The 22,366-nt window shown below is 41.4% G+C and overlaps 1 protein-coding gene across 2 annotated transcripts in view; it reads left to right on the plus strand.

The window, feature by feature from the left end:
• The window catches only part of CRMP1 (collapsin response mediator protein 1), a 50,101-nt gene that overhangs the window by 9,276 nt on the left and 18,459 nt on the right, over nt 1–22,366 (plus strand). For both annotated transcript variants that reach the window (XM_065836528.2, XM_065836529.2), the window contains exons 2-6: nt 7,022–7,110; nt 12,728–12,912; nt 14,419–14,583; nt 19,790–19,851; nt 21,500–21,580. In XM_065836528.2, coding sequence (XP_065692600.1) covers nt 7,022–7,110; nt 12,728–12,912; nt 14,419–14,583; nt 19,790–19,851; nt 21,500–21,580 — 582 coding nt within the window. The remainder of the gene's footprint in view (nt 1–7,021; nt 7,111–12,727; nt 12,913–14,418; nt 14,584–19,789; nt 19,852–21,499; nt 21,581–22,366) is intronic.

Raw genomic sequence — 22,366 nt, forward strand, 5'->3', positions numbered from 1 at the left:
ACAACACACAGTGCAGCGAGCCCATACTTAGGTGAAACCCCTGCTGATGGCAATGAATATTGTCATCAATAAGATGTTTGTTGTGCTTCCCTTCTAAACACAAAGCAAAGATGACATTTACAGTGAAGACATCCCCATGGAGTTTGTAGCTGTAGGAGTAGCCTTTTTAGACTGTGTGATTAAGGAGTGAAATTACTAGCTGAATAGAAAGTCAGGTCTCCAAAGGGGAAACAAAAGAACATCAGATCTTTTAAATGAATAAAGATGAATGAATATATTGGCTACAGACCAAGGTAGAGCATTACTACCATCAGCATAATCCTCCTAAATGAATTGCCATCTACTGGAGTGCATTTGTTAAGAAAAGAACCTTAAAAGCAGGATTCTCCATTAGTGATGAATCGGAAATGATACCTAGCTAAAAATTACTTCCTATTGAGGGTAACCTAGACGTGAAATTCTAAAGGAAGGATGGTGCTGATTAAAAGCAGATCTTCTACAAGCAGACAGTACTTCATGAAATCCCATTTACAGCTCTTTGATCCTTATGAAAGTATTTTAACTAAGCATTCCTCTTGGGAAGGATGTCTTTCTTCCTTTGCCATTAAGTTAAAAAATGTTACTTACTTGTAAGTACTTTGCTAAAAAAGGATAATTTAACTATATTGTATCTCAACTGGCTCTGAATCTGAACAGATCTGACAATAGACAACCAAATATATCCACAAAAGAAATATTTTTAAAATCTATTGTGTATTATGGCAAATAACTCTGCAAGGAGGAATGCAGAGAAGCACAGAGGAGCTCTGAGTGTCTCCCTCCCTTATCTGCCAGTGGGACATTTACCTTTGAGAAACTTCTCCCTTGCAAGTTATGTTCTTGTGGAGATTTGCATGATCAAGGAGAACACAATCTTCAGCCTGTGGCTTTTGAACCTTCCCTCTAAATTGGGGATGCTGTGTATTTTCTAACTCTTAGTAACCTTTTTAAAGCCTTCACAACAAAAAATTCTTCCTCTCAAATGCTAAAAAAAGGACAAATGAATGCCTTCGCTGAAACTGTGATAATGTAGCCTAATGCCTTCTTTTGTCTGTTGTGTTGCTTAATCTGATGTCTTCTAAATGACACACATTTGTATGTAGAGAACCAGAAATACAGGTGGATTTGGAAATTAAACTGTTTTCAAATGGCTATTTAGCATAAAATCCTTAGTCATCTTCAGGGCCATTGACTAACTTGGATTTTAGAGAACACAGCCCTTGTTGCTCTGGAAATGTAAGGACAATGGTATATTCTAGTAAGTCCTTAGAATTATGCAAAGGATGAAATCACTGTTGAGTGTTTTGTACTCCTTTAGGCCTGGAAAATCTGGGGCTAAGTGTATTGCACAGACTATTTCAGTTGGCCATGGCTGCAATGCAGCAATCGTAGAAGCCCAAATCCACAGATGCAGCGGCACTTAGACACGTATGCTGGGTATGCTGTATAAAGTTCATTGTAGCTAAATTATAAATCAAATTGTAAATAATTAAAAATATGTTATTTACTTGATATGGAGTTGGAGATGTAATACGTAGATATTCCTTTCATGGAAGAAAATGAAAAATGTGATAGCATATATCAGAATTGAAGTCTGGACAGATGCTGCTATTTGATGAAAACGCTGCTCTTGAATTCTCTTTGAATCTTTTCAGATAGCTGGAACAGATACAGGCAGATTTCTTTTTTCCTTATGCTCCATCTTGTCTGATAGAGGTGTGGTTTTCTCTGGAAGGTGCCTGCAGTGCAGTACCAGGGATGTCAATACTGTAGAGAAGTGTGTGGTTTGCTATAACTTGTGCTGCATTGTATTTTGACATGCTGCACCAACTTAATATTTGTTTATTAAATATTAAATCAGAAGATGGCAGTTTTATTTCTTGTGTTACTTTGTTTTTCAGTAGGTCTAGAAGCAGATTGAGAACTGTATGTGTAAAAAAATGTATTTGAATTTTGTTGTTTGTGATATTTTTAAATACCTGTAGCTCTGAGTGGGGTAGATGAATTAAAGAAAGGCTAATTTTAAATTTCTTTGCAATTGTTCCTGCTCTACCATTTGAAGCTAACATTTGGATCATATTTACAAATAACACAGAGCAGAATGATTTACTGACCAAGGGAATTTGACTTCGCTTATGGCTGTGCAGAGCCCACTGCAGAACTGAGGACGGCAACAGGGATCGGGCTCATCAGCCAGCAGGTTGATGCAGATGCTGCTTGTCTCTGCTGGCCTTGTACCTTTGGAGTGTATGAAAATATGGACATGTTTCACAAGAGCTGAGCCAAGCTGATTTTAAAACCTCAACAAAATAGGCAATTTGTTCAAATTGTGCTTGTCACTAGCTTACATATTTTTCGTGTTGCCCGTACCGTAATGCAAACAATAGTTGTAAGGGAGTGAAAGCCACAGCCTTGTGTCTGAACAGCCAGCCCCTCCTCCTGCATGCAGCAAATGATGCTGAGTTTGTGGCATCTCCTTCTGCTGCCATGAGAATCGCTGTCATGTCACAGACAAAGCTCTGTGGCTTTGCTGCCAGATTAAGCAAGAGAAGCTAGATCGCTGTTAGCAAAGAATCACCAGGAAAGCAGTGCGCAGGGTTTGAAGGTAAAGAGCTGTGAACACAGGAACGACTATCATACTAAACAGCGAGCTCAGCCGGGAGGTGCTGGAGTGCTTGTAAAATGGAGCTGCAGAGAGACAGAAGATAAGCATCATTGCTGTGCTGATGCTGTGTCATAGCCAGGCACAAGGCCCAGAAGCAAACAGCGTTGCACTGATGTAGTCGCATCATTGCAGCAGTGATGGGCGGAGGAGAAACACCTCAGCTCCCACACCTCACGGTGATTGCTGAGCAATGGCATGGGTTTGCAGCAGTGCTGTCTGCACCTCACATGTCAATGAGAGCAGGGTATTTTTAATCTTGAAATCTTGGCACCTGGTGAATTGCTCAGTTAATACGTTCAATATAAATAAACCCTGCTCTCTGTTTTGCTGTGTTCTGTGCTGTTTCCTTGGCAGGCTGGAGGGAGGAGAGGGTCCTGGCAGCTTTCCTCACCTTGCACTGGGGAGAGTTGGGTGGGCAGCTGCTTCTGCCAGGCAATGCACTGAAAACTTGGTATGGAGCCTTTAGGGCTCAGCAGGCAGGGCACCAGTGACTGAGACATCTGTTAGCTGAATATAAAGGTGGCAGCCACCCTAGAAAGACTTACATGCTTGCCACCTCCCGTGTTGAGTAATGAATGTGTTGTTTTGTACTGTGAGAGAGCCCAAAGGTCACTGGAATGGCTGAGGATACATATGAGAGCTAGGCAAAAAAGGTGTCCTGCCTGAAGGGATTTACAGCTGGGAAGGGTCAATATGGATCAGTGCTGTGTGATTAATACATGAGCTTCAGGTCACTCCTCCCTCCGACCCCCTGTGCTTTCCCCAGGCTGCTACAGAGTGTGGCTGTCCTGCAGCCTGGAACCTTGTCCAGGTAGAAGAGGATTTTGATTCCTAATTTTTCTGGACATTTGGCAGTTGGTAAGAAAACTGCAAGCAGCCTGCATCAGGCCCCTGGTAAATAATAAATGACTCTTGACCATGCACAGCTGGGCTGTGTGCTCGAGGAGGCTAACCTACTTCTCAGACCCCGTGTGTGCCCGGATTTCTGTCTAGGATTTCACTGCCGCAAGTACTAGTGACCTAAAACAGAGAGGAGCACGCAGGCATCAGTGGCCATGGCCATGGTGCAGCGTGGCAGCGTCCTTTTCCCTTCAGGCCAGGGCTGTCCCCAAAGCCCATGCTTAGGCTATGATGGGGGCTGAATACTCACATTCTCCCAAGGGCTTCTATGAAAATTTATTTCATGAAGAACATAGCAAATTGCTTGTCAACATTAACTCATGCCTCCCTGCCAGTCAGTTACATTTCTGTAATTTTTCCATTGCATTAGTTGAAACGGGTCTATGAGTAGGTGCATGCAGGTGTTTGGTACTGCTTTTTGGCTCAGGACCAGTCACCCCTGGTGCAGAGCAGGGTACAAGAGGCAATGCCTGTTTGCTGGGACACAGGGTGCTGCCGAGGTGGCCACAGAGCACTGAAACCGCACCTGGGTTGCTTGTGCCCATCAGCACCATCTGTGTAAAGGCACCCTGCTTCGCTTGTGCTCTTGGCTTGCAGTGGTCTATAACGTGTCCTGCAGACATGCAGACAGCTTGAGCTGGTTGGGAAAAGTGCCAACAAAACCATTTTCTTCTGAATTTGCTGGAATGGAAATATGTGTCAGAGACATTTCCGCATCTATGAAGTCCCAATGAAAGCTGGGCAGAGCTCCACGGCAGTCTCCCCAGTGGTTTGGCAGGCTACCTGGGGAGCATCAAGATTTGTGGTTTTTCGGCAACCTGGTCTCCCATGGCTTCCTATTGCTGGCTGGGGCAAGCTTAGGCACAGGCCAGCTCAGCTGCAGGATTTGCTCCCTTTTGCAACAATTTTGAATGGTTTGTATTTTCTTCTGAGTCAGAAGGTGTAAAGAATTAAAACTTTGAAAGTCTGCATAAAGTACCGTTTTCTTCACCAGAATTTCTTAGACTCTCCAAAATTCTGAAGAAGGCAAGATGTTGTAGCTAAACGTTCAGTAATCCTTTATAAACTGTGACAGGCTTAATTTAATGGATAACTCACATAATTGAGTGTTTTCTTGAAACTGCATTTGTATCCTAAAAATCCTGAAACTAAAAAGTTTCAGATTATTCTAATGCCTGGTTTTGCCACTTGTGTATCTATATTTACATATAAAAATGTGTAAAATCCTTATGTCAGTGATTATTTTTCTGGGCTTGTACTTCTGCTTTATTTTAGTCTGCCTTGTTTTCCCAGCCTGTTACATTTATTTCTATTTATTATGCATCTTCTCCTGTTTTAAAAGAAATAAAATGTGGAAAATCTTGATGAGCATGTAGATTTTTGACTCATTAGCAGTGACAGATGCAGTGCTCTGGTGACGTGCCCTGCCCGTGTCAATAAGCTTTTGCCTCTTGTAATTGGACAGTATTAATGTTTAGGAAGGCAATTGAACGAGCTTAAAAAGAGCTCACAAGATGGTGGTCTCTGCAGGTCAGCAGGCAGTGTAGTAAATCATCTCGGTGAGGAGATGCAACTGCCAGCACATGGCAAAATAACTTATTAGCGTTTGGGTTGCTGATTCACAAGTCCGGCAATTACAAATGAGAGCAGAGAGGCTGGGGAGAAAACAGAGCCTGCTCTGGCAAATTCCAGGCTGAGGATATGCATTCATCTCTGTCCTTTAAGGAGGGGGTACCAACATCTGAGGCAGGTCATACTTCATTGTATTTTGGGCTTTGTTTCCCCCAAAGTTTGTCTTGCTGCTGCAGCACATGGAGAACAGCCTCAGACCTTCTGTTTACGTACTTTTTTGTCATGCGCTGTATTTGAAATGTCTTTTTTCACTTTCTTTCTCTCCTTAAAATGTCTGCTTCTCCATTTTAACTTTCCTAGAATGATGTGGAGGGCGATTGAAGCTTTGAACCTGCAAAATATTCAAATGCAAGCTGAAAATGCTGCATGTAACTGAAGAAAGGTGGTTGTAACACCCCTGGCTCTGACTTCGCACTTTTTAACGAACACATTTTCAGGAGATCTCTAGTGTTGTCCTGGTTTTAGAGATGAGGAAACATATCAACTTGTTTAGTTGTTTTCTAAACTGGGAACTTGGGACATGCATGGTTTATATGTGTGAGTCATCCTGTAATTAAACCAAGAATTAAGTCTGGAGTAAGTAGTATAAATCAAGGATAAAATGGAGATTCTGAGTTATTGTTTAGTGAGCCAAGGAAATAATTTACAATAAATGGCTTTTTATATATATGTATGGGAAAAGAAGGTTCTGACTGCTTTATAGGATTCCAGCATTCACAGTGACTTGGCAAAAGTCTTTCCAAAAGTGTTATGTACTGAAGTTACAGATTTGCCCTATCTCTGGGTTGGTGGTAGAGTGCTGTTGTTTCCAGGGTGACCTCCTCAATGAGAGAGTTAAGTATTGGTTCTCAGGAATATGCAGTGGTAAAATTTGCTTTCTGTAAAATGTATTTTTTGGGAACAGAATGTAACCATTTGAATAGAGAAAAATGGAAACAGATGATTGTTGTGAACAGTGCCCAGCAGACCTGATACTTGAACAGTTCTTCACAGGAAAAAAAGTTTGTTTTCTGGCACTTTAGAAAATACCAGGAGGCAGTGACTTTTTGCTGTTTCTAGGATATTTCAGGTAACCCAAGCTTTTGAGGCTGCACTCCTGGCTTCGTTCATGGAGTGAGACACAGTGTGGGGAGCCTCAGTACAGAGTGTAATCAGCAGCCTGCGACCTGCAGGAATCACAAATTAGACACCTTTTCATTCTTCATGCCCGCTAGAAACTAGATTTTCTGCGGTCAGTCTGTAACACAGTACAGAAGGCACAAGTGATGGCACAGCCATGTTGACCCTGCTGAGCTGATGTTGCTTAAAGCAGTTTCCCTGGGCAGGAGTTTCTGCATTACAGAGCTCAGCAGTCTCTCCTGACCTTGTTCCTTCCCATTTCAAGCTCAGTTGCTCATCCAGGGCTGCTGAGAATCCCAGGTGAGCTCAGCTTGGTCATTCCAGTGTTGGGCAGTTTATTCTGTGGGCTTCTCTTCCCTTTTTGGCCTTTGTACAATAAGGTGGTGGTAAAAAGGGAATGTAGTGGTATTTCAAGTGTTTTCATGTGCAATGAGTTCTACTTTGACAAAAAAAAAAGGAAAAAAAATTACTGTGATGACCATGAGGCCTCATGTTCCAAAAGTCAGAAGTAAACAATAAAACAATGTTTTTTGTCTTCACTGTCTATGTATCCACCTGATTCTATGGCATAGAACTTTATATAGGGTAAGTGCTTTGATGTTAATGACTTTCTATAAAATGTAAGTTTCAAGAAACCCACATTTCTTCCTCTTTTTTTCCCCCCAGAGTGACCGACTACTCATTAAAGGTGGAAGAATTATCAATGATGACCACTCCTTCTATGCAGACATATACCTTGAAGATGGACTTATAAAGTTGGTTTTTTAAAATATTGAACTTCTTTTGCATGCTTGTTAGTGTAGACTACTGTGATTTCTTGATGGTGCTGACCTGAAATCTTTCAGCCAGCATCTTGGTTACCTCTAGATGTGGGGCTGTAGTAGAGGAGTGTTAAATTATAAAATTCTGCCATTTTATCTTTGCTAAGAGTAGATAAGTAGACAAGTTCTTTATTGCAAGTTGAAGGTATTTGCTTTTCAAAAAGTTCAATCCTAGTTTCTTCTAAAATAGTTAGGACAAGTAGGCTCTCTCAAGAAGTAATGCTAAGGACAATGGATATTTTTGAGTCCATGTATGACAAAAGGCTCATTACAGCTTTTTTCTCCACAACTGAGCAGGGTGAATGCAGCCACGCTCTGAAGAATTGTATGTCACAGAAATATGCTCTGTGTTACACAGTGCTAATGGGACCTGCTCCTTCTCAGTTCTCCTGTTGGTTAACGCTGAAGTGCAGCATGTTCTGTTCTTATAACATTGTTATGCATTGCTCATGTGTCCCTTTTCCTATTTAGCAAAGTTATATAATCTTAAATCTTCACACAATTAGACAGAAAATCTTACTGATTTATCAAGATATAAAATACAGGAGCTGGGAAATTATTCCTTAGGTGGAAAAACATTAAATACATGTTACTGATAGCCTGGGAAATGGTGACTGAGATGTCTATTTTTGTAGTTTTACTGGTCTTACCTTGGCTTAGTGGAGATGGGGGTCTCTAGTTTTGCGAAGTTATCGAGTGTGTACAAAGCACTCTGACGTACAAAAGGATCAAAGCCTTTTTCTTGACTGCTAAACATTTCCACTACTGGCCTAACAAGTTTGGTCTCCAGAGGCTACAGTTTAATGCACAGAAACATAATTATGGCTATCTGGTAAATAATTAATTACCTACTTGTTCTCAGAGCTCCTTTTTGTGAGAAGATACCATCAGATTAAAAGTTTGATTCTTTATATATCTGTGGCTACTTACATTATTCATGATTCAGGTTATTATAACAGAAGAAATTCTGAACACTTTTGTCCATGGACTGTGCAGTTTTCTTTTTAATTCTTCACTCTGCCATTCCAGTTGTAGTGTTGCTTGCATTGCAGAAGTGGCAAAAGGAGCATATTATTTCAAGTGGAGAAGGCACACAATTTTGAAGATGTATCTTTTTTTTTTAAATAGCGACAATGAATCAAGTTGTACTCTCTTTGGTAGGCATTTTAGTTGAGTTTTTCTGTGCTTGCTTTGTTCAGACACAAATTTCCTAGTAACACTTACAAGTACCAGAACTGTTGTAACAACTAAGTGCATGAGATGCTGAGAGTCTAAAACTGCTGTGGATTTTTTGCCTTGACTGTAGAAATGCAATGGTATTTGGTAGGCAGGTTAGCAATGCCAGGCTTTCAGCTGCCCCTGTTAAGTGCATAGACTCCCTCTGAAATCCATGCACAGATCCATACCTCCAGAAAGTATCTCAATAGCCCAAGATAGCTAGGATTAATAATGAGTAAACAGGCAACATTTTAGTTTTTAAAATGCCTTTCTTTATCTTTGCCCAAGGAGACAAGTTTACTATTCAACACTCCAAGTCGTGCCTGGTGTCCTGGATTTAGATGACCCAAGATTTTTCTTTGTAAACTGTGCAAGAAGTCCTGATCTGAAAAAGCCGCTAATCTGTGACAGCAGCTGGTGTGAGATGGACTTGGGTCCTAACTGTGTTTGGATGATAAATTCTGCAGTGTAGGAAAGCATTGTATTTTCTGGGATTGGTCTCTTTTAGCTTCTCCAGCTGGAATTGCCCGTTGTGTCTCACTATTTAACACTGCTGTTAAATGTTTCTCAAGATCCTTTGGAACAGGACTTTGAACCTTGGGCATCTACATTTCAGCTGATGCCCTAACTCCCCAGCTGCAGATCCCGCTGATAATACAGAATTCTTTCCACAGAATGGAGCAGACACAAAACCACTCAGCCCAGAATAGGAAATAGTGTCCTGGTTTTGCTGGGATGTAAAATATCTGGGTTAATTTCCTTATACTGCAGTGGAAACTCACTGAAAAATAGATGGTTGGGTTTCTTTTGCAAACTGATGAAATCAGTAGGGTCTTTTAATACTTGTGTCCCTGCAGACTGTCCTGCAGAGAAGAATGCAGATATAACCTTCAATCTGAAGATTAGCTATAGTTTGGAGGATGGTAGTTGCGTTCTTGTACCTATCAACGCTCAGACCGGCTCTCTAGATACGGGGGAGCACTGGTACATGTGGATTTTTCTTAGCTGAAACTTAAGCCCTGCACACTCAGATGACAGCTGAGAGGCAGTTCTCTGGTATCTAGTAATTTAGATATTTAGTAATTTAAATTGCTGTTGGCACATAAATAATATATTTTGCCTACATCTATCCTGTCATTTTTTATCCATGTGAAGAAATGAGTCCTGGTTTCCGTGCCACGCAGCAGGTCACATAGTCTGGTGCTTGTTGAACTCTGCTCTGTTCCTGCCAAGGAGAAGGTTGGGTCCCTCCAGGCTGGAGGGGACTGACAAGTGTGCAAGATGGGTGACTGGGGATGGGGTCTCCAGAGCTGGGCAGGAGATGAACCAAGTTAGAGGGAGCCTCAGCCTCCTAAAAGAGATCTGGGCTTGATAATGACAGAAATAACTCCACAGCATCCCAGGGAGAGGTTTTCAGCTTTCTCAGGTTAAGCTTATGAAGAGTTGAAGCTTGCTGTTTCCATTGTGCTTTAATCAGCTTGTGTATGACAGAATTTACCAGTTTGTTCAGCTGAAGGATGCAGACAGCATCAACTTTCCATGAGTCTGATTTTTTCTAGTTGTTGGTGCAATCATTTATGCAGTGCCAAGAATACAGTTATCTGTATTGTATTTTTCACCCACAAGTAACTGAACCCCATTCTTATTAACATACACTTAGAATTAATGAGTGAGCAATTCAGGAATTCTGTCGCATTATCTCTTACTCTCAGTTCTAGTCAGTCAGAATGAAAATAACCTTGAATGCCAGTGAAGATCAGCCTTCTCCCAGCCTTAATCTTGATGCCAGGGCAAGAGATGAGACAGGCTCCTGACAGGTAATAGCACAGCATCATCCACACAGGCCATGTGGTCCCAGGTCCCTTCACCATTGATGACTTCAGCTGTTGCCAAATAAGCTGTTACTCAACTGTACACTGAAAATAACGAGCAGTGAGTCATCAAAAAACTTCAGTACATACTCAGCACTCTTTCAGTTCATTAGAGTTGAATAGGGAACTGGTAGATTCTGATTGTGTGAGAAAATTAAAATGAATTGCTTTACATTTTTGTGTAGGTTTTCTTTAGTATTTTCAGAAGGTGTGGTAGTCCATGGAGGGCAATTCCACCTTAGACATATTTAAATGAGATTGGTCATAATACATTTTTTTTCCAAGTTCAATGTTTTAGCCACACAAACACTGTATGAAGGTTGAGGATTGATCTGATTAAAATTTTGGGAGTGGATTTAGCTAATAAAAATTAGTGAGACACCGTTACTATACGTGGGGGTACCTAACTTTATACAAGCTTTTAATGTGCTCATTGTAAATAGGTTGTGTTGGAAGGGACCTTCAAAGGTCATCTAGTCCAACCCCCTGCCATTTGCAGGGACATCTTCAACCAGATCAGGTTGCTCAGAGCCCCATCCAACCTGGTCTTGAATGTTTCCAGGGATGGAGCATCCACCACCTCTCTGGGCAACTTGGGCCAGTATTCTACTGTTCTCATTGTAAAAAATTTCTTCTTCATGTCCAGTCTGAATGTCCCCTCTTTTTAGTTTAAAACTGTTACCCCTTGTTCTTTTGTAACACGTCCTTCTAAAAAGTGTGTCCCCATCTTTCTTATAGGCTCATGTGTTAGGGTGCCTTATGGTCTACCTTTGTGAGTCAGATTTTACCAGCAGAGGAGCTTCTTGCACCTTGTTTGCGCAATTGGATGTGCTGGGCTGCTGCTGGCTTTTGCACACATATCAGTTCCCTGTTTGTCATGGTATTATAAGTGTTTTGCAGAGCTGTAAACAGGCTATGACATGCTCCCAGTGCTGTATGTGTTGATGACTGTTAGACACCAGACATGGAGTTGTACAGCTTCAAGCTGTGATATTACCAGCTCTCACGAGCAAGGCCTTTTGGATTTGTTCAGTACTGAGCAGCTGAGACCCAGCTCATGATGCTGGGCGGTTGCTAACCTGATGGCTGTGCTTCCCTCCAGCCAAAACCCAGAGCACCGCGGGAGCCGAGCTGCTGGAGGTGACATTTTTGCATAGCATATGAAACAAATTCTCGACCTCGTGGGGCTATTTATTAACTCTGGCGGTTTGGCCAAATTCCAATGTGAATAATTATCCCTGTTTTTTTTCACTGGGTTTAATTAATAGCTATATTAATTTTCGGTTCTAGCTTATTGCAATTGGCTGTTAATCAGTTGCTGTATTTTGCTCTGTAGGTGGGAGTTGCATTTTAATATGGGAGAAACAGATTCAACAGCTCAGATGTCTGGGGTATTTGTTTAGCTGTGGATAAATGTTATTTTATCCCAGACAAAAGGAAATTAAGGCAAGGGCTGTGTGTCTGTAATACGAGATAAACTAAGTGAACTTAAACTACCTTATACTTATCTCTAAGCCCAAATATATTGTGCTGTAACAGTGCGGAGCCATGGCTTCTACACAGACCTGTACCTTTTCCTGTTTGGCACCATGCGAAGCAGAAAATAAAAATGTAATGTGGCTTTAAAAGTTAAAGGTTAATTTACTCATAGTTGTGTCCATGAATACTAGAAGTATTTTGATTGTGAATATCTGGAGTTTGCTTGATATCAGCATGGGGGAGAGATTAATATTTTTAACAGTGGAAAAAATATCCTGTTTTGAAGAACTGAAGAGGAGAACACGGCAGCAGTTAATTAACATTTTCTTCCACACAGTTGTGCAGAATGTTTCACTAAGTTTTAGCTGTAAAAGAATGATGAAGAATATGTGACATGGTAGTTTAGAGTTATTTGGGTCTTTTAAATATGTATTTCTCTATCTTAGCATCTTTAGATTTCTTTTTAAGTAAAAAATTGCATTACTTATTTACAAAGTAATTATGCCTCCTTTCTGATGTGCCCTGTGCTTCTGCCATACACTTACAATTCCACCCTGCTGTCATATTTGATCTATGTTTTTCTGTTTTCATCTAAGAACTTAATATACAAAACCAGAGCCCCCAAGACAGTGTTAACTCTAGATATTTGTAATTGTTTAAGGATAGGACACTTAAGTCTCACCCTGAATCATATAAAAAAATAATCAGTTTTTAATGCTGGTGTATTACAGCTTCTTTATTGGCCACTAGAGCAATGCAAAACAGCCTGAGCACACGGCCCAGCTACTCAGGCTCATGGATATTTTGTTGTGCCAGTGCCGAGCAGAGTGGCTGGAGTGGGTGCTTGACCTTCCCCTTCCCTTTGGGGTCCCAGTTCTTTCTGTACGGCCCCTTGGTTCCTCTCCCCTATATGCCTCAAACAGCTTCTGTCCCCCATGCTTCTTTGTTTAAGTAGAATAATGTTGGTTTTCCTTGCTGCCTAGGCAAATAGGAGAGAATCTGATTGTTCCTGGAGGAGTCAAGACCATAGAGGCTAATGGGCGCATGGTTATTCCTGGGGGAATAGATGTCAACACTTACCTACAAAAGCCCTGCCACGGAATGACTACTGTTGATGACTTCTATCAAGGCACAAAAGCAGCGCTAGCAGGGGGCACCACCATGATCAGTGAGTACTAGCAATACTGACTCTTCCCACCTCAGGCTGAGGCTCATGTAGCACATGTGGGGATAGCTAAAGGAGGCTCCATACTGATTTTCTGGGATCTTCTGCAATTAATCTTCAGATTTCTGGGCAATGTGTTGGAGACCCATTCATTATTGTCACCCAGGGTTGGCCTGAAGATGAACCTGCTCCCAGAAAGAAGCAGCATCATGGGGAATTGTCTCTTGGATTTCCCTCTGAAGTGCAGAGCAAACACTGAGGGATAATATACCTGCTCCTGGGATTTTTGAAAAACAATGTAGTTAGTGCTGTAACTATATGACACAGAAAATCTGACAATGACCTCTTGTTCCCACTTAGTGACATTTCAGGGGTTTTGGAAATAACAAGATGCTTATTTATGGATTTGGAATGGAGGAAGCCCTTACTGGAGGAGCATCTTTCTTGGTGGAAGGCAGAATTGTTTCTAGTCGTTAAAGACTCTTATTCCGTCTAGTAGATGGCAGTACAAGATTTATATCTTTCTTAGTAGCAGTGTCTTGGCTTTTGCTTAGATTTTGTGAGGCAGTTGTTCAGGTGATACAAAATGGGCTTAGCTTCCTTGTGTAGAAGAGCTGCCCAGTGGGTTTTACTCCCACTGAATTGGAATGTGGCTTTTTTTTTTTTTTCTGAGTGGTGTTAGCAATTACCTGTGTTCAGCAGCAAGTATCAACTGAAAGGATCTGGGCAATAAGCACAAGATGCACTGCTGTTTGTTACTTTTGTTAATAACTTTTTCAGTGAATGCAAATCTCACTGGTAAGCACATCTTGCTTTGTTCCCGTACTTACTTTTGACCTAGCACTGCAAAGATAAGTATATATGCATAAGTACTCATGTCTTTATTTTATGTCAGTAAACATCGTGGCATCATTAGATGCAGAAAGCCTTGAGACAGTGCAGATGCATAGTTGCAGCACACTCAGTCTGCCATATAGAGTGGCTGAGAGTTTGTGCTCTACAGCATCTCTGTTCTGACCTTTGGCTGTATTCCCAGTTCTGGCTGCTGAGAAAGCTTTCGACATCTCCATTGATATATTGGTAAGGCAGAGTGGGCCAGTTCAGTGACTATGAGGCACTGGTTAATAATAATGCTTACCATGAAATATATAGAAATGGACACTCCAGACAATAAATACAGATAAGTCCAGAACTTGTGGTCTCTTACAAAACAGTAAAAAGGGATAAACAAAGGTTCTCTAAACTGTGAGATGTTTGTCTCTCCCATTGTGTGTCTGCTGATGTTGCAACAAGCAGGTTGCCAGACTCAGCTTTAGCATAGACTGTCCACAAAGTCTGCAGTACCTGAGAGAGCAGGACCTGGCTAACATCTCGAAGTTACAGTCTACACACTAACTGCCTCCAAGGCTGCTGCTTTGGCCGAGACGCTGGAAAGCTACTTACTCACAGGCACTGAGGAAAACTGAGCAGTGTGCGGTCTGGGTAACAGACACTGAATCTCTTTTCCAGTTGACCATGTGCTTCCAGAGCCTGGATCAAGTTTACTGACCTCCTTTGAGAAGTGGCATGAGGCAGCCGACACCAAATCCTGTTGTGATTACTCGCTCCATGTGGACATCACCAGCTGGTATGATGGGATTCGAGAAGAGCTGGAAGTACTGGTGCAAGATAAAGGTTAGTGATTGAAAATTAGTAGTATTTTTTGCTTTTAATGAAATATACGGAGGTAAAATTTTGAAGTATTTTAATGAATGCATCATCCAAAATGGAAATGCACAAGTGCTGGTTATGCCGCCCAAGGTTCTGCACTGCCTTGAACTTTTGTGTTCACTTGCTACTGTGTAACATAGACCTAAAACTTCGCCCACTAGTGCTAGCCAGCTAATAGGGTGAGGTTTACCCCAATATAGGCGTAGAAAATTAAACAATATATGTTGTCAGATACAAATGTGTCACTTTACGCTTGTTTGTACATGTGGAAATAGGCTCAGACATTTCATAGTTAGGTTTTATTTTAAGACAGAACTCAGAGATCAGCACTTAGGGCAATCAGCCCAGTCACCTTAGATCCTCTATTTCAGGGGTGTCAAACTCATTTTCACTGCGGGCCACATCAGCCTCCCGATTGCCTTCAAAGAGCCTAATGTAATTTTAGGACTCTGTAAATGTAACTACTCCTACTACTCCTTTGAAGGCAACTGCTAGGCTGATGTGGCCCTCGGTGAAAATGAGTTTGATACCCCTGCTCTATTTCCTGAATGGAGAGAATGAGACATTTAAAAGTAACACTGCGGATTTTAACTAAACTGGAACTTGCACATATATCTGCTGAAATTAAGCCCAAATATGAAAGGTACATGTGTCTGAGAAACAGTCATCACAGGCTATTGCTTGTTTCTCTGCAATGCCTTAGGATAACTTATTTATGAGACTAGATTTTTTTATAAAATATGCCTATATTTTAAAATAGGTTCAAGTTATTAGAAAAAAAGTGATGCTAAACTTAGGTACATAATACTGAAAAAAATGTTCTGATTTTCTGAAGTGCTTGATCTCCAGTGGCTTTCCCTGAAGTTACTAGAAGACTCCTTGTTTCGAGACTTACAAAAACGCAGGTCACTTATTTAGGAATCTATTTAAGACACTTATGGGCTTGACTCAGCTTCATTAACAGGTCTGCTATTATGTGAGATGCTGTAGATTACCCTATCTGGACTCCAGCTACCATGCCAGAATAGTACAGATGAAACCTCTCATAAATCCTTTTCCATACATGCAGACTTAGTGTGGCAGTTTCATCTATGGAGGAAATCTTGTTGACACTAGATATATGTGTGTGGGCGATTGAATCTAGTCTTCAGAAAACAAAAGTTTTGATCTAGTTCCTCAAAATTCTGTCTAACAGCATGGATTTTTTTAATCCAGAAACATAATTTTTTCAAATGTTTTTCACTTGATACTTTCCTTGAAAATTAACGGATATTAATTAGGAAATATTTTCTGAAATGGTATTTAGTTACTCTGGGTAAATCAGAATGATCCTTGTGCTGGGAAGTCTAAGTAATATATGTATGCAGCATCCTTTGTAAGGTGTAGTGCTAGTGATGACTTAGATTTAAAAAATGCTCTTTAAATAGAAGTACAGTATCAAAGTAGAAAAACAAAGCAAAATCCTATTTTTGAGTGAGCAGTTTCTCACTGAGATACTATGGAGGTGGAGCCATGTAGGGGAATTTATCCTGTGTTGCAGCATGCTAGCAGTACACCTGCTGTATAACCAGATTTTAAGCAACAAACCCCTTCAATCAGCAAGATTAAACATAATTTAGACAAATGGCAGCTAATTTTACATAGCTCTTTATTATATAGGTGATTTTTACAAGGTGATGACATCTGTCAACACTGATTGTGCCAGATCTGTGCTGTTTCTCTGCTATCAGCATTAACATGGTTATGCTGCTGTGCATTAGCTGGCTGTACTCTCAGACAAGTATACTGTGCCTTGTTTCGAAGGTTGCATACTATTTTCCAGAGCTCCCAGATCACAGATGGCTCAGCACTCCTAAATTTGCCTGAGGGCTTACATTAACAGCCTGATGCAGACAGGTTAATAGTTCTCTCCAACTATAGAAATTTGAGTTTTCAATATAAATCTGACCTGCCATTCACTCTTCGGGGCAAGCAGGAATCTGTTCATTGGTTCCTTAAAAAGAATGTGTGATGGGACCCTTGGTGGCCTCTTTTGGTGGCAGTAGCATTAGGAGGTCACCTTTGTTCTCACAGATGCTGCAGTATGTCTCAGGCAGTCAATGTGAATTACTCTTGTGTTAGAAGACACAAAGTAAGGATGAGTATGAAAGGACAAGCACAATAGGAAATATTTCAGTGTGGCAGGGGCTTTCAAATTAATGGATAATATCTGCTGATAACTGGAAACATTTGAGCCAGCTGGTGCAAATAGACTTGATATTAATGGAGTGACACTGGTTTTCATCAGCTGGGAATGTGGATTGAATTTGTTCCGGGCTGATTGTCTGGTGGGTGAGTTAGCAGAGTCACAGGGTTCAGCTAATCTTGTTTCAGTACTGTGTGTGCCTAATACAATCTTGGCATGAATAACAGGGAGCTGCTGTTGAGGTGCCTTGTCATGAGGTATAATTGAGTAATTGATCAGTTTTAAATCAATACAAAGCTCATTTAAGGAGACACAAGCTTTGGAAGGACCTAAAGATTTTGTAGAACCAAATGTTGATTATAAAGATCCAGGCTTGTAGCATTTTGGCAGCAAGTTTGGAATCAGGCTTCTCCAGTATATGCAAAGGAACAACAGCCTGAAATGTGTTGGCAGATGCCTCACTGCTTCCTTTAAGCACTGTACTTTGTCACTGTTCAAAAAAACCTGTAGCACTGTATGAAATTTGGAGAGGATTCTGTTGGGTACTCCTGGTGCGAGAACAAGCAGGACATTAAGAAGAATGTAGTAGGTAAAAAATGTTAAGCATTAAAGTCGATAGACCATGGATCAGGTCTTTTGAAAAGCCACATCTTTCCAATGATTAGATCAAGACACCATGCCAAGTCATTAGGCACAGAGTCTAATCTTGGATAAATGTATACGTAAATTGTTGTTATTTTATCTTGGTATCTGGTAAAGGTATCTGGTTCGAACTATCTCTCCTGTTAGCTGCAAAGGCAGCCCATGAGATGCCCTTCCACTTTGTGTGTATATCTGGTGTGGTAGCCAAGGGCGTGGATGTGCATTTAGATGGGAGAACTCTGCTTATGGGCTGTGAGAGCTCTTGGTACGGGGCAGGCTCAAGATCTGATTGACTTCAGGCAGAACATTAACCTTAGTGGGAGCAAAACTCATAGTCATTTTACCATTTACTATGATGATACAAAAGCAATAAAAAAAATGGAAGGGAATTCATATTACTTGGGTATGTCTTCCAGCCACAGTCCCCAGAGAAAGCTGCCTTATCTCCTGTGGGACTGTGGTTAAATGAATTACCTTTGGCTAGATCGAAGTGGATAAGAGAGCAATAGGTAACCCAGCTTGTTGCTTACAGAGAAATGTGTACAAGGAGATTCAGTCGTGTGCCTTCACTGATGCTAGTCGGTATGGCTCGGACCAGCCTTGGCATGTCTCTCATTGCTTCACATGTGCATGGTCACCCATGCAGAAAGGTGGCTTCCAGCTGCAGCTGACATCTGAGACATGGGGTGGGTTTGTGAAGAGAAGCAGAGCTTTCCTCCAGGGCAGGCAGCTGTGACCAGTCAGAGGGGTGGAAGATGGTGCTGCAGGCATAAGGCTATAAGCGCTGGCCCCAGGGAAGGCGTAGTCAAGCTTAGTGTTTCAAAACAGGGACACACTGAGTGCATTCAGACTGTGTAATGAGGAATAGGCTGAGGGATTACAGTTAGTAAAGTGCATGTGTGTTTTCTGGGAACTTGAGAAACAAGAAAATCAGAAGAAAGACAGGTTCCCAGGCTGATGGGGCTCCACGGTGCAGGCTGGATTTGCTGAGTGTGGAAGTCAGCAAGGGAGGGCCAGCTCCCGCTTTGTATTTCTCCCTGAGCTGCCTGGCTTTAGCAGGAAGACATAATACCAGGGATCATTAAAGGTTTTATCCTGCATATATCCTAGGGTATTTCAATAATGTAATTGTGAATAAACAAACTCTTTGTATGTGAACAGCTATGGCCTCTGCCTGAGGATATATCTGCACCTTCTAGACTCATGAAGGAGTTATATCTTCAACAGAGAGACTTATTCATTCAGTGTAGCCAACATGAATAACACGAACAGATCTCTTTCTTTTTCCTCTTGCCTCAGAAAGCATAGTTTTCTTTACAGCTGTTTTGAAATACAGCATATGTGGCTTAGACATAGATATCTTAGAATTTACTTTTCTTTTAAACTAGAAAAGTCTGTGATCAGTCCCTGTACCAAACTGGGGATGTCATCGGTAGACTAAAGTGTAAGGCAAATTTATAAACTAATAAGAATTCATATGTACAGAAGATATGAACAGAAGATGTTTGGAATCCTGTTCTCTTAGAATACAAAGTTGTGTCATCCCTCTGAGCAAATATTTGAAATAAATAGCAAAACTTGCAGTGCTTTGAATACAGTTGGTCCTTGGCCACGGACACTCAACACCAGCAGTTCTTACTGATTGCTAAAATTTGGAGCTGTCATCTTTCATGGTTTTGTATGACTGCCAATGTAAATCCTTCCATCTTTGGAAGGTGAAAGGTGAGGCATGGTGAGTTGTCCTCGTAACTGGTTTCGGGCTTTGCTTCCACTCCTTCCGAGTGTCTGCCATCAGCTAAGCTGAGTGCTTTGGGCAGTGGGTCAAGAAAAAGCAAGTTTGTATACAAATTCAGATACACAGTTCTTACAGCTTCTCGGCATTCTGGGGAAACTTCACTAGAAGTTTTTTCTATTAAGAAGATTCAGGTCAAGGTGAAGTATTTTCTTGATTAGCTAAAGAAAGCTAAAAAGAAAAGCAGTGATTCACAGAACCTAACAGTTGAAAGTTTAAAACTTTACAAATTCTACATGCTTGCCTTAGCCACCATCACTTCTCTGTGATCTGGCTATAAGCAATCTCATTTGTGGTGGTGGCTGGGTTGCTCCAGGGCTAAACACGAGCAATCCCTAGAGTCCAACAGATTCCCTCAGAGAAGAGAAGATTTGGACTTCTAGTCCTAGCAGCTGTAACGCACCTGTGGAGCTATGCTTTATTTCTGTCAATCACTGGTGAAAAGCCTAGGCCAGACATATTCTGCGACTTATTTTTCCTGAAGTTTTTGTTCAAATACAGGTTAGGAATCCACTTACTTGACAACACCTTTTAATTTTGTCTTGGAACAGGTGTGAACTCTTTTCAAGTCTACATGGCCTACAAAGATCTCTACCAAATGTCTGACAGCCAGGTATTGTTCTAAGTGCTTTTCATTGCTGTGATCTGTCCTCTCTTCTGTGATCTCCCAACACTTGAGGAGTTGCTAAGGTTGAATCCCAGAGAAACATTCTCACTGACCTGAGTGGCACTGAGGGAAATGTGCAATGGGGGATTTCTCTGTGGAAGGTCAGTGCTGAGCAGTCGTTAACATCTGTATGTGTTCTTCCAAGTGCGTGACATTCACTTTCTGCAAAGATTTTTCTGGTGTCTCCCAACATTGCAGCCACTCAGCACTGCTCAGGATTTTGCCCTCACTTTATTTTGCTGTTACCTTTCATGACCTCTAGGTCAGAGATGGAAGAAGATATGAAGCACTCGAGGCAGTGGCAGTTTTTCAAGAGCTTCTCAGTTGCTGCAAACAGCTAAATGGAGTTGCTCTTTGGGGGAGGTGGCCTTTTCTCATTAGAGCTGGGGATAACAATGAGCTTGTTTGTCCAGAGCTCATTACAGATTCCAGACTCTTCAGCTTTCCCATTCATAAGTATCAGGTCATTGTAAATGGACAATGGCATCTGTTAGTAATAATAATGTTTGCTTATTCGGTTGAGAAAATGTTTCTTTCTTATGTATTCCCAGAGCTATAGCTCTTGGTCTCTTAAATAACTGTTGTTATACCTCCATTCCATGTGGTTTTAATTGGAATTTTAGACATAATAATATATAAATATTCTCTGAGAGGCAGTGCCTGTTAAATTCAGTTCTCTGTTGGAATTGCCAAGAGAAATACATCAAACTGTTTAATATGTGGCTAGACTAATGCCTGTTACCTTGCTTAAATGCGCCTGTTGCAGGCTGTGCATTCTGACCCATTCAATACTAGCTGAAGTGCCCTGGTGCAAAGTGGGCACTGAAGAAAGCCCATCTTCACTATGTGGTCTGTGTTTGGAAACTGGGCTCTCCCGTGGTGCTGACAGCTGGTTTAAACAGGGAATGTGTTAGCTGAATACCTCGTGGAAAGGAAACTGAATTTTAGTGGATCTGTGCTTAGAAATTCTCAGTAAAAGCAATAGGATCAACTGTTTCCTTTCTGCATGGATGGGGTCTGAATCTTAGAAAGCCATCATAAAAAAGGATGCTTTAGAGAAAATATTACAAATTTTAGTTGCAGAATTAAAGATGTTGGTGAAAGGTTGACACTGTCTTCTGTAAGAAGATGTTGCAAAATGCAGTTCAGAAAAGATGTGTTTTAGCTTACTAAAAGTGTCTGTCCACTGATTATTTATGGGAATAATTCCATTTTACATTTGCTAAAACTGCAGAAAAGAGACTATTAACTAAACTTAGGCCTGCATTGGAGGGTGTGAAGAGGTACAAGGGGCTGAGGGAGGAACTATGTCCAAGGGAGATGTGACCCTGCTCTGGACTGACCCTGTCTTGGTGCAGAAGGGCAGAGGCTCATCCTGGGGCTGCTGGTGTGTAAGGGGATGGGTAAATCATCACCAAGCAGTGAAGCTCTGGCTCTGTATAGAAAGGAGAGAGTGGAAAAGGGAGATAATTTGCAATACACCTGGATAATTACCAGTATAGAAGGTGCAAAACAGAGGGGAACAGAGAGGTCTGAGTGTTAAGTAATGTGTTTTCCTTATTCAAAAGTGTTTCCTTCTTTGTACTACCTGCAGCTTTATGAAGCCTTTACCTTTCTAAAAAGTCTTGGGGCTGTTATCCTGGTCCACGCTGAAAATGGAGACTTGATAGCTCAGGTGAGTGAACAGTCATTTTTACTTCATGAGAAGACAGACACAAGAGAGGAGAAGTAAAACCCTCCAGTCAGAGCGTGGGTAGGAAGAAATGAACTACCTGGTAAGTGCCTTGAGTGAGCCTGATGCCCTGTACACCACTGGTCTAAAGCCTGGCATGAGAGGATGGAGGTCCTTCTGTGTGCTTTGGTAGAGCATCTGTGAGGTAGAGCAGCGATCCAGACAGCTCCTTGCCCTGGCAGCAGATGAGGACTGGATGAGGTGGGCAGAAGGAAGCAAGACGATCTCTTTTGAATCTGGCAGAGACAAGTGAAGCAGAACAGAGATTTTAGGGACAAAAAGTGGAGCTGGGAAGCTTTATGCTCATGCCTCTTGCTGCAGCTATCAGCATAAGCAGCACAGTGAGTATGGAGTGGGTGGTGAAGCTCTCAGACCAATTTATTTTTGAGAATATTCTTATAAATCTCTGAAGTTTGAGAATAAGAAACCACTGTCATCTTCTAAACATTTAAAAAATGTGCATTAAAGTGTAAGTCATGCTCTTTGAAGATGCCTGTCGGAACCGGGAAACTGGACTCAAATTCAGTGTGTTCTGTTAAAATGTCCTGGATCCCCAGTGCACTCTTTAGAGGTCAGGTCCCCCACCTGGGTACTGTCCTGGTAGTGTGCCTTAGGTCTTATCTGTGCCACAGCACATCCAAAGAGATACCCCAAGGACTGCAGTTAATAGGAACCTCCGGCTGATCTTTCAGAGGTCAGGATTCTCCTATGACAACAATGGGCAGGCTT

Source organism: Patagioenas fasciata, chromosome 4, assembly GCF_037038585.1.
Source record: "Patagioenas fasciata isolate bPatFas1 chromosome 4, bPatFas1.hap1, whole genome shotgun sequence".
In the NCBI taxonomy this organism is placed as follows: Eukaryota; Metazoa; Chordata; class Aves; order Columbiformes; family Columbidae; genus Patagioenas; species Patagioenas fasciata.